Source organism: Anarrhichthys ocellatus, unplaced genomic scaffold (genome assembly GCF_004355925.1).
Source record: "Anarrhichthys ocellatus isolate YVR2014 unplaced genomic scaffold, GSC_Weel_1.0 scaffold33, whole genome shotgun sequence".
In the NCBI taxonomy this organism is placed as follows: Eukaryota; Metazoa; Chordata; class Actinopteri; order Perciformes; family Anarhichadidae; genus Anarrhichthys; species Anarrhichthys ocellatus.
Genome location: NW_022280063.1, coordinates 1,799,668 through 1,818,315, shown reverse-complemented (window position 1 = coordinate 1,818,315; position 18,648 = coordinate 1,799,668). Strand labels below are relative to the sequence as shown.

The 18,648-nt window shown below is 43.2% G+C and overlaps 1 protein-coding gene across 2 annotated transcripts in view; it reads right to left on the bottom strand.

Annotated features, from left to right (window-relative positions):
• LOC116393314 (copine-8) overlaps window positions 1–18,648 on the bottom strand; it is a 70,203-nt gene that overhangs the window by 27,971 nt on the left and 23,584 nt on the right. For both annotated transcript variants that reach the window (XM_031865502.1, XM_031865503.1), the window contains exons 5-7: window positions 14,821–14,860; window positions 10,713–10,789; window positions 375–438 (exon numbers count right to left, since the gene is read on the bottom strand). In XM_031865502.1, the coding sequence (XP_031721362.1) occupies window positions 375–438; window positions 10,713–10,789; window positions 14,821–14,860 (181 nt within the window). The remainder of the gene's footprint in view (window positions 1–374; window positions 439–10,712; window positions 10,790–14,820; window positions 14,861–18,648) is intronic.

Genomic DNA, 18,648 nt, shown 5'->3' with positions numbered 1-18,648 from the left:
CAACTTAAAAGAACGGATTTCAGCTACACGATGGCGCCCCAGAAATGATTCAATGTGTGCTGAGGCCGAAAAATAGGAGACGAGTGATGAAAGATGAATATAACTAAAGCTAGTAAGAAAAATTCATTCAGAAATATTTATTTTTACACTAGTAAAACAGTAAACAACAGTAGTCATTGATGTCTTCAGTTATATTTGTGACTCGTCTGATAAACTTTTTGCTTTTATTGTGTAGGAATTGGGCTTAAGTATTCTCAGGGCCTCTTGTGCCTCTATATCTATTGTGCAAAACTACAAAGACAGAGCACAAATAGAAACAGAAAAGATAGAGAAACAGGCCGAACACTGGAAAACAAGTGCACGTTCGTCCTCACCCTGCAGTTGTTCAGCTCCTCGGCTTTCACGATGATGGTCCCGCATTTCTTCCCTTGAATGCCTCTGCACACAACACACAACACGGCAAAGGGTTAAGATCACAATCACACGGTTCGCGTATTTTGGCGCGGCCACGTTGTTTACTCTACGTGTTAACCGTCCTCCTATGTCTGCGCGCGTTCGAGGTCAGCTCGAGGTGGAGGTCGGTTGACTTTGTGGAAACGACCCGAAACGGCGTAAGAAAAGTGTGTACACCAGAAGAGGAGTCAGCGACACGGCATGGAGTCGTGTTCGATAGCAACGGGGCGAGTTTCATGCGGATGGGTGGTGACCTGCACCGTGTCCCACACTGACCACGTCCCATTGCTTTGTTTGTCTACTCGGCGATGCTCAGCACTGCCACTGCGGCGTGTTGACCGCAGGATGACAGAAATTTCTATAAAAAAAAATAAAGAATAGATTCTTTCCCCAAAACACCAGTCTCATCAGTGTCGTGACATTTTTCAATGATTGCGGTTGATTGCACACTGGGCAGGGGGGGGGATGCAGGGGAGATTTGTACCGGTTTCCACAAAACATGTCCTTTTGTTATTTTTCACTGACACAGTGTAAGGGGTGCGAGGGATGACTTCAGAAGATCAAATGCAGAGAACTCAGCTTTGAATGTGAGAGCACGTTATCAGGTGAGACTTACTGGAAGACAGCACACCTCTGTTTAGACTCTGGCCAGGAACAAACCTCATGGAAAGTTTTACTACTTCACTCCGCCTCAAAAGCATTCAAGATACAAACGGGACACTGTTTGCATGGGAGGGGCGGGGGGGGCGGGGGCAAGTTGACCGTCTGGGAGTGTGCTTCACTGTGTGAGTGGACCGTTTGGGATAGGTGATGCATGTTCATGTGTAATACGTGTTTCTCTGAGTAAACATCATGGTCTTAAAGGTGAAGTCAGTGACATCATTTGCAACACCTCCTCCTCCCTTACAAACACACAGAGCTGACTGATTCCACCGTCTGAAACTGTAAATGTTAGTGCGTGTAAGGAAATAGTCAAAAGCTAATTATTTACCTTCTGTCGTTCATCCTCTCCGTGTAAAAGTACTAGTTTTGCAGAAACATGATCCCTGTCAGTGTTTTACTATTACATATGGGTATTACATGTGTATATTTGTTTGGATGTTTTAGGTGGAGCTCATTTTAACTCCTTTATACTCTGTTGTTCAGTTTGGGTAGTTAGGAGGGGTTTGAAATATGATAATGTTTAAAGTAACTAAAGCTGCCAGACAAATGTAGTGGAGTTAAAAGTACAATATTTCCCTCTGAGATGTAGTGGAGTGGAAGTACCTTGAATGTGTACATAAGTACAGTACTTAAGCAAATATACTTTTCTATAATTGCCCACCTCTGGCGTAGAGTATCTTCCATGCAGTGTATCTCGGGATTCCCTCTCCCCTCTCAACCTCGCATCACCGCTGAGCACCGCACACATACTACATGTCCCCGACGGTCGGGGTTGATAGTTTTATAGATGATTAAGTTGATGGGTTATGAAATTTATAACCCATCATGTTATAACCCATCATTTATAACCCATCATGATAAAAAAAACTACTTGAAATTGTTCAAACGCTTGTTTTCCTGTGCAGCTATGTTTCAATGCTTCCTCACATGCAACAGGGATAGCGATGTTTCCACTCTGATCACAACACCTCCGTGTGGGAGGGAGAGCTGGGCAACATAATTTGACTTGACATGAGACTTGAGAGGTCTTGCAATCCAGCGAGAGGGGCCCCATCGTCTGATGAGCTCCGCTCTGACAGACGCACCTGGCATAAATCGACTCAGGCAGTCATTTAGACAGCCCAGGATTGGGGTTGAGGACCTCTGCGTGAATGTAATTCAAGCCTCCTTTTACTCCAGCACAAGGAACTTGGGGGGCGCAGTTTCTTTTGAAATGGCAGACTTATATTTCCCTTTTTACTTGCTAAATGCAATACCCTTTTTCTCAGAAATCTAAAGCTGGGAAGAAAAGGTAAAACAGCACCTTCAGGAGAGCAGACACCTTTTCCTTCTATCATTTCCTTTTATTCCCAGACAGCACGGGGAGGTCTGGAGTTGTATGCATGATGTGTGTTAATATATCCAGAGGAAGACTGATTGAGACGGAGACCGAGGAGGTGAGAAAGAGCAGCGCGTTCTCACTTCAAATACAGCAGCTCGGTCAGTGGCCCTTCGCTCCACGGTTTTCAGTCTGCCCCTGTGGACACTCACGCTTGGTGTCGTAAAGATCTGCAGCTGCCAGATTCCCTTTAGAAAACCTCTCATTTTACTGCTCCAGGGTAAGACAGTCGGCCCCACTTAGTGCTGGTTCGATGCTGCCTCCCGCCAGAGCTTCGGCTGTGTAGGAAATTTGGGTTTAGAAGTGGGTTTTAAGAAATTATAATAGAAGGGTTTAATAATTCATTATTAAGGAATCATAATTCAGGACTTCTAAACACATCCGGTGAGATACTGGAAATTTGGAAAATAGGCTGAGTGATTGTTTTGTTTGATTATTTTGAGGATTTTTTTGTTTTATTGGGTTATAATGGGATTTCAGGGTGCAATAATTAAGAAATGTACTTTTGTCAAGTGTAAAAAGAGCAGACAAGGCTTCTCAGAAAATTCTTCTCTAGCCCTCAGGATGGAGCCTGGACTCGATGCAGGACCATTCCCTCCTCCACCATCTACAGCCCCAACACCTGGACACCAGAGGACTTCAACCGGAATCGACTGTTATTGTGTGTAGTGAGGCAAGCGTAGGGTGATCAGATAGGGGTGGATGAAAAGAAAAGAAAAGAAAAATACTTGAATTGTTTGCGATTGTTTAGATAGGGGAAACTCAACCTCGAATTGCTGAGGGGGATTGTGTTTCCAGGGTATTATTTAATCCGCTCTGAACAGCGGAGTAGGGGGGAGTTGTAGGAAATTTGGGTTTAGAACTGGGTTTTAAGAAATTATAATAGATGGGTTTAATAATTCATAATTAAGAAATCATAATTAGAAGTGTTTTGGAATACACTTCCGCTTACTTGGGCAGAGGCTGGCACTTAGCCCCGAAAACCGGTAGCTCCTGTAGGGGTCCCGGTTCTTGAGAACTGACTCGCCAGGCCTTTGCTTTGAGTGAATAAATGAATCGTGTGGGTAATTAGGGAATTAAGAGACAATAAGTCCAGTAATACGTGTGTCTAGTCTGCGTTCTAGCAGTGTTGACATATGTTTAAATGTTGAATGAGACTGTGCCATAACGTTTGTAGCTGTAGGAGCTAGCTAAGCGCTTGCTCCGGACCTTATTGTACTGTAAATAGAAAAGAAAGGTGCTTGTAAAGACAATAACCGGTGGATTGTGAGAGGGGTCAAAGGACGTACGAGTGGAAATAAAGCGTGGGATTTTGGAGAAACGTGTGAGTGGGGATCTTTTGTTTTAAATTACGCTTCGCCGTTAGCATAGCTTAAGCTACCGGAAGTACTATTATTTTGTAGAAGAAGAAAAACGAAAAAAAGCAACTCCGCCGCCTAGCGGCCAGGAGGAGCAATTCCTAGAGAATTACAAAAGTAGTGTTTCGGATGTGATCACCTTGGAGTGTGTTTGGAGCAGAGGAAAAGGTGAAGCAGAGGAAAATTAATTGATGCAGAGGTGAGTTGCACACACACATCTAAGAACTGGATTGTGAATTTTTAAATTGTATCTGTACATGTGACAACTTTGTACCCAACTACAGATTAGCGAAGATGTATTCTAACATTTACTGCTGAATCTTGGGTAGTTCTGTTTTGCTTGGTTTTAGTCAAGGTGCATAGTCGAGTGGATCCAGATCTGGGGAGTGGAGCAGTGGATGCCAGTTTTGGATCGACGCGCACACAATACGACACAGAGGGTGGAGAACACAGAGGCATCCGCAGACAGGAGAAAGCAGTCGCCTATTGTATCGCCAGGCAGCTGGCTGTGGAAGAGTTCCACAGGTGTAAGTGGTGCTGACTAGCAGGGGGGACTGGACCATGGGAGGTTAATTTTATAGCCAAGATACATAGATGACATAGGGGTACCAAGGGGGGTGTCTAATGAATTTAAAGCCAGAAATCAAATAGCTGCAGGTTTAGAATCTGTTTTCTCTCAAAGGGTGTCAATCAATAAAAATATCAATTGGATCAATTACCTTTACTATAACCAACAGCGTTTTGTAAAGTTCACCAGGGACGCTACATCAGGACTGCATGCACAGCTAGCGAAGACTAGTTTAATGACCTTGCAGAATAGAATAGCATTAGATATGATTCTAGCTGAGAAAGGCGGAGTTTGCAGGATATTTGGATCTGCCTGCTGTACGTTCATTCCAAATAACACAGCTTCTGATGGGTCGGTGAAAGACAGCTGCAGAAGTGTAAATTTCGTCGGGTGTCGCGGGGAGTCGGACCTGCTGACAGGCATTAAGACTACATATACTGTAAATGGCGAATGTTGGAGCTAATTGTCTTGTTGTTGTAACTTCAGATAAACTTTGGAATTTTGCACAAAGCGATGACTGTGTTTTTGGTCTCCCATCGCTTATACTGGAAGTATGAAAAGGAGGAACGATAATGTACAGAATATAAACAGCAGGCATCTCATTGTCTTATGAGTCAAATGCAAATTTTTAGAAGTAAACAGTAACGAGTAAATCTCTCCCCGTCTCTTTTCTATTAGTTTTGCACCCTCTCAGTCTCAATCATCTCACAGCAACGATATGCATGGAGAAAGAGTTAAAGACGCACACACACACACACACACACTCACACCCCAGACAAGCGCCCAGAATCCACGTCTCCATGACAACTCTGCCGAGCAGGGGCCCCCGCTGTGGGACATGGAATGGGATTCCTCTGCTCGTTATTTCCTCAAATGCTTGCTCGGTCCTCGACTTTACAGAGAGGCGGTCATTATTCTGTCTGAGAGATCTGCCTTGAAATGATGCGTGGGTGGCAGCTGACAGGATTACATAGTGACTGGATGAATAATGTATCTCACAGTTTTGCCTTACATGCGTACGCATACATCGCGCATACAGACGCAACCATGGGGAAAATACAAGAAAGACCGGCTCGAAGCCAAACAAAAACAATTTATGGAACACGAAACTGCTTTGTAAACAAATTTTCCCACCTTGGAAAAGAAAAATGACGACAACGCATGAATAATGGAAGCATGTTGTGCTGCGATCTCTTGAGTGGTTTAGCTATTTGCTGAAATCAAGCACTGCTGTATTGTGCTGTTATTTATCCCTCTACGATGTGAAAACAAGACAGAAAAGTGGGTCTTTAACGCTCATATTCCTCTGCTTGGCATTTAAAGTGAAGTGAATGAATTTAACGTGCGTTTTGAATAAAAACAAAATGCTCAAGATCTGAAAAGTTCATACTCGCTATGAGGTAAATGCTTTCCTCATTTTAGTTTATTCATGACACAGAAAAGCACTCCAAAGTTGAGAAGGGCTAAAGGAATATCTCTCCCCCACACGCGTGTGTGTGTGTGTGTGTGTGTGTGTGTGCGTGCGTGTGTGTGTGTGTGTGTGAGGAAACACTGTGAATCCTCTAATCAAGACACATGGATTTGCAATCAGTGTCTGGCGAGAGACGGGTAATTAAGTCTGGGCCACTTCTGGGCTGCAGCCTAACACACATGCATGCACAAACAGGGGCTCATGCATATGCACACACACACACACACACACACACACACACACACACACACACTTCTTACACTCGTCATTTTAATTACACTCCCAATGAAGGGAGAATACCTGAATGAGATATCAATTATAATTATAAGAGCACGAGGATCCATCTATTCTCGGCCATGCCCCGACACAATCACACTTTCTCCCCTAAAAGGAAACTCATAATTCTCTCACACAAAAGGAAGATTGACATCAAATCCATGTCATGCGGTTCACCAGAGGCAGATAGAGACTTTCTTTGTCCTTCCTTTCCAAATACATACAATCAGGCTTGTATTCACAGCTATCAGCCTTTTTGTGTGTCAGAGTTCTTGTAGCCCACTTGGCTCTCTCATAGTTCACCAGGGTTTCTCCCTGACCCTGTGAACACCGAGAAGACTTGTTTGTGGGAACAAGAGGCAGGGAAGAAAAAAAATAAAATGGGAAAGAGAATGAAGAAAGAAAGAGAGCCTAACTCTCAAACTGCCACCTGGATATTTAAGAGCCCCTCAAAATGGACACAAGCATCCGTATTTCAAGTGAAAATGTCGTCAGTAATAAAACGCTAATTAAAACGTCTCTCATGAGCCTCAAATCTAAGTAAACAATGAGTCAGGGTAACACGTCATGCGTTGCTGAAGTTAAAAAGAGCCCTCAAGGATTTCAACGTGCAGCACAACCAGGCGGCGACCTCCGCGTCTTAAACGCCTTAAGCATTCTTTCTCATGGCCATCAGGCCATCAATCTGATTGTATGCAAGTCTATGAGAACATGGCTCTACTTCTCGCCTGATTTATTACCTCAGTAAACACGAGTTTATGGTCTCTAATGAACATCATGCTGTAGATTTAGTTTCAAGTCTTCTTTAATACAGCATGATGTTCATTTAGAGCAAAATAGTCGATAAAGGGTATGCTTTAGGGCGGGGCTACCTTGTGATTGACAGGTCAGTACTACGGCATTGTCCGGTCTAATAGTTGTCCGTGTTTTCAACCTCTTTTTGACCCTCTCGTGTCACTTCTGGTTGCAAAGAAAACCAAGATGGCGACAGCCAAAATGCAGAATTCGAAGCTTTAAGACGACAGTCCACAAACCAACGGGTGACTTTGCACACTCAGTAATTATATAAAGTCTATGAGCACAACTCAAAGTTTAAAGTTAAAGTTAAAGGTAAAGTTGCAGGAGCTGAGCCTGTAGGTTATACACATCAAGGTGTAAAGTATAAATCAGTTTAACGCCATGTCGTGTAAATAAAACATCATCAGTCACCATTTAAAATCGAGAGGTGCACAAGTTAAACTTGTGAATTCTTTTGGCCTCGATCATTGTGTAGTTAAAATCTGATATCGTGACAGCTCTACTTGTGATACGTATGGCTATAAAAGACAAGACCTGAGTTAAAGCTGTTTGAAATTTAAAAAACGAGTCTGAGAACCGAAATAGCATCAAATAAAGATTCTGCACCGGCTTTACGAGGAACAGGATTGTCAAGAATAGATTAATGGACTTGCGACAGTGAAAACTTAACTTTATGGATTCTTGACGATTGCACTGAATTCATTGCAGGAGGGTTGTGGTCAAATGAAAAGAAAAGAGGGAAGCATGTAATGGGCACACACACACACACACACACACACACACACACACACGCACACACACACACACACACACACTAGTGCGGGTTGGCCAGGAAACTACTCGACATTGTTTTGCATTCTGTTGCTCTCACTCTCCTTCTCTCCCGCTCTCTCACACACACACACATTCTGGAGTTTGATTGAACAATGTAATTAGCTGTAATTAGCACTCATTAAGATTTTTAAAGATCCCTCCTGTCGTGTCAAGTTTGCAGGTGTGTGTCTGACAAAGTGCAACACACACATACAAAGACACACACACAAACATGCATGCACACATACAGACACAACCTCAGCAAGCAACAGCTGTGGCCTCCGTTACCTTTGTTTTTAATACATGTTGACAGGGTTTCTATTTCTGCACCAAATCACTCGTGACGTCTTCGGAAACAGAGTCGATACATTTGCTATGTGAGCCTTGTGGAATATATCCATCCACCTCTCCATTATCTGTAGCTGTCGATGCTGTGCAGGGCTGCGGGACATTGGGTGGGAGGCGGGGTTCACCCTGTACAGGTCGTCAGGGGCATTAAGGAATATATGAATCTATTAAAAGCTTTTCGCTTCTTCACGTCTTGATTTCTTTTAGCTGCATATATTTTGCAGTAATTTGGTATAAAAAATGAAGAGTGAATGTATTTGGACTTTCCTTTTTTTTTATGCTTTATTTTTTTTATGCAACTATTCAAACATCCTTTCCTCCCAATATTTATAATAATATAATTATATGTATTCTATAGACTTTACCATTTTTGCAGCCATAAAAATGGCAGCCTAAATTATTATAGTATTCCATGTGTACAATACATGTTACACTTTATTGATGGTCTTAAAAAAGACTGTACGGTGTAATTATGAAATAGATGTGTGTGTGTGTGTGTGTGTGTGGATGATGAAGTGGGAGTGGAGGGAGGGGTTACTTGAGTAGAGCTTCAGGGCAAACAACATTGTTTTGCACTTTAGAGGCGTCCATGATGCATGTAAAAGCATGTGTGCGCACGCACACACACACACACACACACACACACGCACAGGTCTCTCCATCTCCCTCCGTCATTCCTTTTGAGTGGGAAACCTACCTCTGCAATCACCATGGCGATTGCTGCTCAAGCTGATGACAGTGTTGCTCCGAAAACAAAAAAAGGAATAGTGGAACACACACAAACACGCACTGAAAAGAAAGACACAAACACACACACACACACACACACGTTGCCAGGTTGTTGACAGTGTTCAGTGATGGGATGCCAGATTGGCTGTTATTTCCCCCCCCCCCTTTACAGATCTCAAGGCTCTAGAAGCTTCGAATGAACAAGCAAATTGGATTAAAAAGACACAATTGAAAGGAAGCAATGAGGGCTCCACTATGACAGAGAGAGAAAATATGTGAAGCAGAGGAGGCCAAAATTGCAGCATCATGGATAAATGTAGATAATGAAGTATCCTAATGAAGCTGATCTTGATCCAAAGTATTTGAATATTAAATATCTGTGAATAATGTTTATGTTCTAATCCAGCTGCACGGTGCAGGCTAACACTAAAGTAAGTATTGTCTTATTTGTACCCTGCATCCCAGCTTTCCGCTTAGGCAGTGTTTTGTAACATATCTGTGCAGGCTGGCCTCAGTGTGGAACCGTTTTTGGGCCAAACAGCAGCACTTCAGAGATGTGGTGCACCTCTGAAGTGCCTCTGTCACTAAAATAGAGGCAAAGCAATTCTTTCAAACTGAAAACTCGCTCCCTGTCGGAGTGGATGCCTGTCTTGAAGCGGCTAGCCAGCTGTTTGTTTGTGCTGCTTTGTGGATCACTTACTTTAAGAAGCACAGAGGGGCATCTCTGACTGCTGGGACAGCTGGAGCGCATCGGTTTGGAATAAATAAAGGTCTGGTATTGGACAGGCTTGGATACTGTTCAGTTCAAAATGCTGCCATGACAATAATCTCGTCACTCGGCTTCGGTCTACCTCATCTTTATGCAAAAACAATGTTTTAAATGCTGATTGGCAAACATTTACGTCTGACTAGAACCTTTCAAATCCTGAATGTCACATTACTTTGTAAGTTCGCACAAGAAGAAAAAAAATGATTTATGTGTTGATGCGAGTGCGGTTTCATGCGTCTTGTCATTTATCTAAAGCAGTGATTCTCAAACAAGGGGAGCGATGACAAATTGAAGACAAAGCGCAGCAATGATTTGTCCTTACATAAATGTTTTAGTCCCTGTGGCTGAAGAAAGGATGGATAACTCATATTTAACAGTTACATATTAACAACTACAGGTCTCTCTCTGCATTGATCTTGATGTGTTATGCGTGCTATATTATTGAGAGTAAATTCAGTCTTATTTTGACAAAATCCAAACACAACTATTTGTGCTCAATTATTTCTAACCAAAGCACTTTCAGATTCAGACTCTGTCAAAGTCTGTTTTGCAGTGATATGCTCTTACTTTTTCTGACAACTGGTAGAACAACAACAACAAAGTTATGTTAAAGTATAAACAGGCTAACATCAAGGAAACAGATATTGTAATCTTTAGCATTGCTGCAGAGGACAGGCTGCCTAAAAAGCCTGTATACACGATGGATGTGTTTGTATGTGTAAGAATACCCTTGAGTGTGTGTGGGAGTGTTTTTGTGTACGTGTAATTGTATATGTTCATTAAAAAAAAAAAAACTGTAGGTGTGCACTGTTCCTCAGTTTAGTACCCCCGGAAAAAGATGTTAGGGAACATTGATACTGCTTCAGCCTCTCTAATTACCGAGCAGCAGAGAGTCTTCCAGACAGAAAATGTACAAAGTTCTTGGAGAATGTAGTGTGTACTCACTTAAAAAGGATGAGTTTTGTGTTTAATCCTCTTCATAATGTTTCTATAATAATGAGCTGCAATGTGCCACTCTTTACTCATTTGCTGTGACCATCGATCAACATTGGAGCACACTCCCAGCTGTGGGCACACCTACGACTCACCCGAGAGCTTTTTCCGAGCGACTGCCCAATGATCCGACCACCTCTCCGAGGGTGCAGTAGGCCTGGCCCAGGAAGTCCTGCGGAGTTAGAGAAAGAGAGAGGGAGGCTTTTAAAACGCACATAAAATTAAATTCATAAAATTAAAAAAATGGACATAAAAAGGCCCCTGTCCCTGATCTCATCTCCATGTTCCCTATTGACGGATAATACTGCCGGGTAGATTGAGCCCCACTCTGCTCCCTTACCACTTTCCTGGTAGATTAAGTTGCCATCCCATAATGAAACTTCACAGCTGGCAGAGACGCAAAGGCAGTGAGATGGAGAGAAGAGTATACGCACACAAAATGTGTGTGCATCGGTCCTGGAGACAGCTGCAGACTAAATGTGTACGCATGACCATGTGGGATTCATAAAATGTTAGTCTGTCTGCGCAAAACGATGGCAGCCTTCAAAATAAAAGTTCGGAACACAACTTCTGTAACAGTACGGCAGGTCGCTCCCTCTAATTGTATAGAAGCTGTTACAGAAAACCTGCCACCTCGATCCCGGTTTCACCAGGGGGCACGCTGTTGAGACCGTTCGTCTTATTGGACGCCGTCTCTAATATCTGACTGGAGCCGCTCCGAGCGGCACTAAGGCAACGGATTCTCTTTGCTCCGTTGATTAGAAAATTGGGTTATTCTGGCTGTACAGCCATCCATCTAGCCTTCTCCGTGTCAACCCGTCTACCTCATTGAACCCATCAGTGTTGCACAGATACGGTCACATGACTCTCCTTTGCCATAAACAAATTTGTGTTGGCCACTAGTGCTGAAATAACAATGGAAAATTATATTTTTCATGATATTTTCCACTGTTTATGATGTAGAGGCTGTGCAGTAAAGTCCCAAATCGCCTAGCAACCGTGGCTGTTGCCAGCGTGAGGTCCATCGGAGATTTGGCTGTGAGCAAGTAATGGCTAAATATACAACAGCGTGGGCTAAAAAAAGATTTAATAAGAAAGAAAGATAGCTGTGTGTGGGTGCAGCTCCATTCAGTAATGTTCTGGTAAAATCAACAGTTTGATAAGACGGAGATCTGCGGCGGAGGAGGAGGAGGATAAAACATTGGATATGGATACTATGGAGATGATGCTGGGAGCTCAGTGCTTCTCATCCATGAGCTGGAGAAGTTTCATGCCGAGATTTTCAAAATCAATACGACAATATTGGAAAAAACTTCTCTGAGAAACCCGCAGGTTTTTTCAGAAGGTAAGTGGTCCATAATGATCAATTGATAATCAATTAAAGAGATTAAATACAAAAGTTTCCTGCTGGAGGATAAACACATCTTCACAACCTGGCAACCCAAGAGTCAGCCTGTCTATCATATCATATAGAGATATACAGGAAATGAGTGAGATCTCATGATCAGGACCGTGTGCGTGTGGTTTTTCCCCGTTCTCACCCGGTTCCCAGGTGTTCCCCTGCAGCCTACGGCTCCCACGTTCAAAACACCATCTAATGGATTGGCTCTCTAGCCCCCCACTCCCCCACCCCCTTCCGGAGACCTGCATGGTACGCTGCCTCCGAGCCAACATGCCTGTCTCTTCTTGTATGAGATTATTGATCGCAAGAAAGTGAGGCAAAGGTAGAAGCAGATGGGGGGGGGGGGAATGGAGAGATCAAGATAGAGAGAAAGTGAGAGAACAAGGGTACGGCAATGAAATAAAAGGAAAAGGTGACAGACTGCCACGGCAAGAGGGAGAGACAAGAAACAGAGACGGGAAAAGCACAAGAGGGATGGATTGCATCCAGAGAGACAACAAAGCCACAGACGAGGAGAGAGAAAATCCTGAGGGGAAACTAAGAGGGACTAAATCTGCTTTGCGAGTGTTTCTCACTGTAGTATTCAATTTATTTCATACAGTTACTGACAAATAAATGACAGCTGTGCATTTAATGGCTTTCATAGAGCTATTTTAAAACCACAACTAAAAAAAACAACAACAAAACAACAACGAAATTTTGACGTAAGCTCCAAATGAGCTATTGTTGGAGGTAGATACCAATCAGTGACCAGGACACAGCCTTGCAGCTCCATTATATTATCAACGTCATAATGATTTAAAACGCTAAATAACTATCTTTTCTTTCCCTTTCCTTGATACTGCATGTAAATGCCACATTTCTATGCTGAGGGTAGATTAACTACATCTATACGCCCCACGATTTCAACCGTTGTGCTGGTTAGGAGCTCAGAGACTTGATGGTTTTTAATGTTAACATGAAACACCACTACTTTGATTCTGCACTGAAACCTACATGATGTTAAATACTGTAAGATTCCCTTTAAAACAGAATGTGCAGAAAGATATCATATGTTTCACTTACTCAGCTGATATATTACTTAAAGGTGCAGTGTCTTCTACCGGTGAGGTTGCAGGTTGCAACCGACTCAAACTTCTCCGTGTGCCAAAGCGTGTAGCACGACTACAATGGCTGACGCAAGAAATGTAAAAAACGCAGAGGGCACTAACTAGGGTCAGTGTTTGGTTTGTCCGTTCTGGGCTACTGTAGAAACATGGCGACCGGCTCAATGGAGACGACGCGCTCTGTATGTCGATATGAACGCCACATTCTAAGGTAATAAAAACACAACCATTTTTATTTTGTAGGTGAACATACACTAAAGACAAATATTTAGAAATATTATATTAAATTTATGCCAATAGATCGTCCTAAATACTACACACTGTTCCTTTAAGTAAGTCCCCCCTTGGACAGACGGACATTAGCATTGTAGCATTATCATTCGTGTCTGAGTGCTGTTCTATCACGTTACATTCTGAAAACTATTAAAAAAATAACTTGCACAACTTGGAAGGAAAGTCTTCTATGTATTAGTCTTTAATATGACTGTAGGCTTTTAAAATTTGGACTGAAACATGCTCAAATGTATCCTAATCTTAAAACCTCAAGTATATGTCGTATGATACCGGTGGGGTCAGACACTGAAGAGCAAACACTGGTAAGAGTGTTGAGGGCTGGAGCGGGACACCTCAGAACGTGAGTCCCCATCTGCCGCTCTGCTCAGAGGGGACACTGGGACACAAAAGTCAAGAGTGTGTAACTCATTTCAGGAGTTTTCCACAGACACAAAGCTGCTGAATACAGGGAGGAAGCAAAGCCTGATAGCACACCGGCTATTACAGACAGTGAAGCTATAAATGTAAATGTCCAGATAACGGTCGGAGATTATGAGCAGAAAAGACAGCTGTTAATGCTGTTGTATGATACTTTATTGCCTCCCATCATTTTTATTGTTGCAACGATTTCCTTTTATCAGACAGTCCAGGTCAGTATTGACCGTTGCTGCGGCAATCACCTGCCCAAACATGTCTCAGATACTGCTGGAAAGCCGGTTTCATGAAAACAGATGTGCACACAAGATTACAGACGAGTACGGACCGTCAGGATACACAAACAGTTCAGTGAATGGACAGAAGTTAATCATTTAAACAGTCACTTCCCCTGTTATTGTACGACAAAGGAACAATAAAAGACAAAGGAAAAGTTAGACTTTTTGGAAAATATGCTGATTTGATTTGTTGCCGGGAGTTAGATGAGAGGACCGAGTATGAAGTACGATGCTCCCGCCAGCTCTACATTACCGAGGAAATCCTTCAACGGCACGACCGCTGACTGTCTGAACTACAATCCCCACAGTTCAGTAGGCAGGACACAGCCATTACTGACTAAAGTTATCACATTGTTGTTCCTAATTACCACTATGCTAATCACTGCTATCAGTGTGAAAAGCAGGGTGGACAGGGGCTATCGGTGTTTATTTCATTTCGAGATGAACCACCGGGCCGCTCAGGGAATGTGCTATTATTATTACAGTAGAGGATAAACACACTCATTGTAAGGGCCAGATTGCTGTTATGTGGCTGAAATGAGGCTAATGGGAGGTAATAACAAGGACAGCAATCAGGCTCACACAAACACTCACTCACACCGAATTAAAATCAGCAAAAGTGGGGAGTGACGAAAAAATAAACGCAATCGTACATGTCACATTGCACGCACCAAAAAAAAAAAAAAAAAAAAAAGCTTTGAGCACTCACGTGTTTGGACAGGTTGGCGCTCTTGGAGTCAACATCGTACCTGTGGAAAAATGGAAAAGAGAGCGGAGAGTGAGTGCATTAGAAGAGATGGATGGTGACAGGAGCTCAGCTGCGAATGCGACAGGGATTACAGGCTGAGTAAATCAGTAATGGGGCCAAGCAGCTTGTCACCGACGATCTCGCCGGAGGCTCTGGGTATTTCACTTTCCCAGCATCACAGGCTCCAAGGCATCCTCCATTAAAGTGACGCTAAATGCACTAATTAGCAGTGATACATACATGTGAGTGAGGCAACGGAGAGAAATATTGTGCCAGTGAGTAAACAAGTGTCTGTCAGGGTTTCCGTCTCGGCGTATTAGCGTGTCTCTCAGTGGGCTATCGCGTTATTTGTTGACGCATGTTGGAATATTATTCCTGCATTTTATTCCTCCACTCCACCTGCAGGTGTCTCGCGACACACGATGCATGCGATGATGCGTCCGGACATGGCGCCTCCAGTGCAGAGGCTACGCTCCAAAGAATGGGAAGCAATCAGACAAGCCGTTCACTCAGTGAGTGAGGTCAGGGTAAGGAGCTAGGGAAGGCCTTAGTTCAATGAGTGTCCTCACAAAGATAGAAGTACAGTGATATGTGTGTGTGTGTGTGTGTGTGTGTGTGTGTGTTGTGCATGGGGTAATTAGGATTCTAGATGAATCTAAATCTGAAGCATGACTGAGTATTCAAACACAATCACATTATGTCTTATCATCAGCGTCTGTGGCTTTTTCAGCTGTCAGCGTGTTCAACTGGACAAACCATTAAGACGGTCATCCACACATGTGTCCCTACTGACTCGGACAAACAGACAAATACCCTACTTTCTATGTAAACTTGTCAAATCAAGACACCCTGTTTCACTGTAATTGTATAAAGCTGAGGGGGCGGAAATAAATAATAATAATACAAATAAATCCCATGTTACTCATTCATGGCTCTGCTCCTTGTGAAGAAACAAAAGCCTAAAGCTGGCAGCCTTGTGGGGCTGTACACAAACACAGCTAAATTAGCTCAGATTAGCATGCTGACTCGCTCGCCATGATAATGTTAGCATGTTGCCAGAAGAAAATTAAATAATACGCAGATCGCGTAGGTGTAAGGCTAACCTGGAGGATGTAGTTTCTTATATGACATATTCATCCTCACGTTTATAAATATAGTATGTGTGATATTTAAAAGTATGGCGATTGTATTACTCTCTGTCAATGTACTTTATTGAACTGTTAAGTGTTGATGTTTAATCCCCATGTTTTTTTTGGGGATGAACCACACCTGCCACGATAGAGCTTGTTTGCCTATGGTGTATAAATTATGGATATTATTAGATATTTTGATGTCACAAATATCCGAGGAGGATAGAAACGTAGTCATTTATCATTTTTTTGCGGCATGTGTGTACTAAGTGTGCAGGCATTAGCTTTCTTTGCAGAATGTCAATGTTAACAGTCTTATTTGAGCACGTTAGCATGCTAATATTTTAGCACAAAACACACAGCTGAGGCTGATGGAAATGATATTAGTATTATACAGCGTGAACGATTGACCTGATGATGGTGCTATAGATGAAAGGGAGGGAAAGACGTTTTTACAACTCCTCCTCTAAAGAACATGAATTTCAAAATTTTCATGGCAACGCATCTAATAGTTGTTGAGATATTGCAATACAAATCAAAAATGTCAACGTCATGGTGGCACTGAAACGGTAGAGGATCACCAGAGTAGTAGAATGACTGTATGCTACACTGTGCTGAAATACGTATCCTGACTATAAATGGCGATGCAGGCTTGCAGAGAGGTGCATTACACACGGTGCAGTCTCACAATTCACATTCAGAGGACACACTGTAGTATTTCATAACATCTTCACACAGATCCCATCTTCGCGGCCCTGAGGGAGGAGACGTTCTTTCATCTGCCCTCGTCTCAGACCGTGTTTCCCTCTGCCGGCTATCTGCGGCTGTTGGACATGTCAGCAAGAGCGAGGAGCACACGTGTGCGGGACACCAACGCACTCAAACGGGCGGACAAAAAGCCAGGGCGCCGTTTTGTTCCTCAGATGCTCACATCCATTCAGAGAACCACTCAAGAGACCGCGGGCACAGCGACATGTATTCATACATTTATGCAGCAACCTAAACAAACGAGAAGGCATAGAAAGTCACGACGCCCTGACATCTCCTGAGCATGAGAATGCCACAGCACCACTAGGGAAGTGTGTTCCCACTAGGGAAGTGTGTGCGTCTTGTGTGTGTCGTTACAGGACACGTAAATAAGCACACACACACACACACACACACACACACACACACACACACACACACACACACACATGCACACACACGGGGGATATGATAAAAATACATAGATGGTATAAAACACATTAAAGTGTTGACAGCATCCAAACAGGGCTCTTCATAGCAGCACCTGGAAGTGATTCAGAGGATCAGAGCAGCTCTAAACTTTTTTTTTTTAATCATAGTTGGAATCATAAAGTTAAACAACATAACCGGTAGTAATGTGTGCTGATGTATACCGAGTCGTAACACGGCGCTGTACGTGGAAGTGGTGCAGGCAGAGCGGAGATGATGACGATGGGTTAAAAGCTCCTCTCTCCCTGAAGGAACTCTGTCCGCTCCTATATCACACTTGCTGCCAGCCGCCCCTGGAACCCCTCCCCCAGGTTGCTATGGTTACCATGGCGAAACCGCACACATAAGCACGAGCGGTGCGCCCCCGGCTTCGCTTTTTGCCTTGGAGAGGGTCTGTCCACGTGGCCGGCTGACACGTCTCTTTTGAGATGACAATACAAGGATGTGTTGTGACAGAGCAACCAGCTGAGATACTGAAACACTAGCACAGGCATGGGGGAAAAACATGGCTTCTACGTGCACTAAGAGACACCATACGTTGATCCACTGACTCAGGAAATCCAGCCAATTGACCTCCTTTTACCCCCCATATTTGTTTTCACTGTAATTTAAACAGTGTGATGGCCAGAGAGGTGGCAAGATGCATGAAAATAGCACAGCCACATGAGCGGTAATCAAGGTGGATCACTGAGTCGGTCATCAAAGTGTAGAGCAAGAAAGTTGTGTGCACACCACTATTTTATTTCCCCCAGAAACCGGCATGATGCATTCACAGTAGTGCAGATACACACGCATGCTATTAGACCAGGACCAATGCTAATACAGCAACAGTAAATTAGGGACACACACACACACACACACGACATCTACAGAAACTCGTCTTCAGAGTCTAACTTTCAGATCCCAGTTGGGTTGCCAACGTGGCTCCCTGGATCATAGATTATAACATAATTAGTCTCCATCTAATAAAATAAAGCCACTGAAATCCTCTCTGTAATTCAATGAGAAATGTGATCTGAGAGCAAATTGAGAAAGAGAATCCCTTCACCTAAAAGAAGGCCTGATGACGCTAACGACCAACTGTCTCCTACAGAGAGCATCTTATGCCTCTGTGCATGGGAACGCTATTATTATAGAAGAGCTTATAACAGGTGCATTTATAATATATAACGTTATGTGCTACAGTGCTCACAAGGTGGTTTCCTCCACAGATACAAGCCCATACCGATATATATATACGTGTATTCTTTAGGCCACGAACAGATGCAGAGCAGGCTCATACTTTGAAACTCAGCACAATTTGCAATTCAGGGAACAGAGTGCTTTATTACTTTACTAATTCAGAGAATGTACTTAGCAGTAGGCATGCCAATTCCACAGTCTGCCAAATATCAGTAAGAGTGATATTGGACGGATACCAATA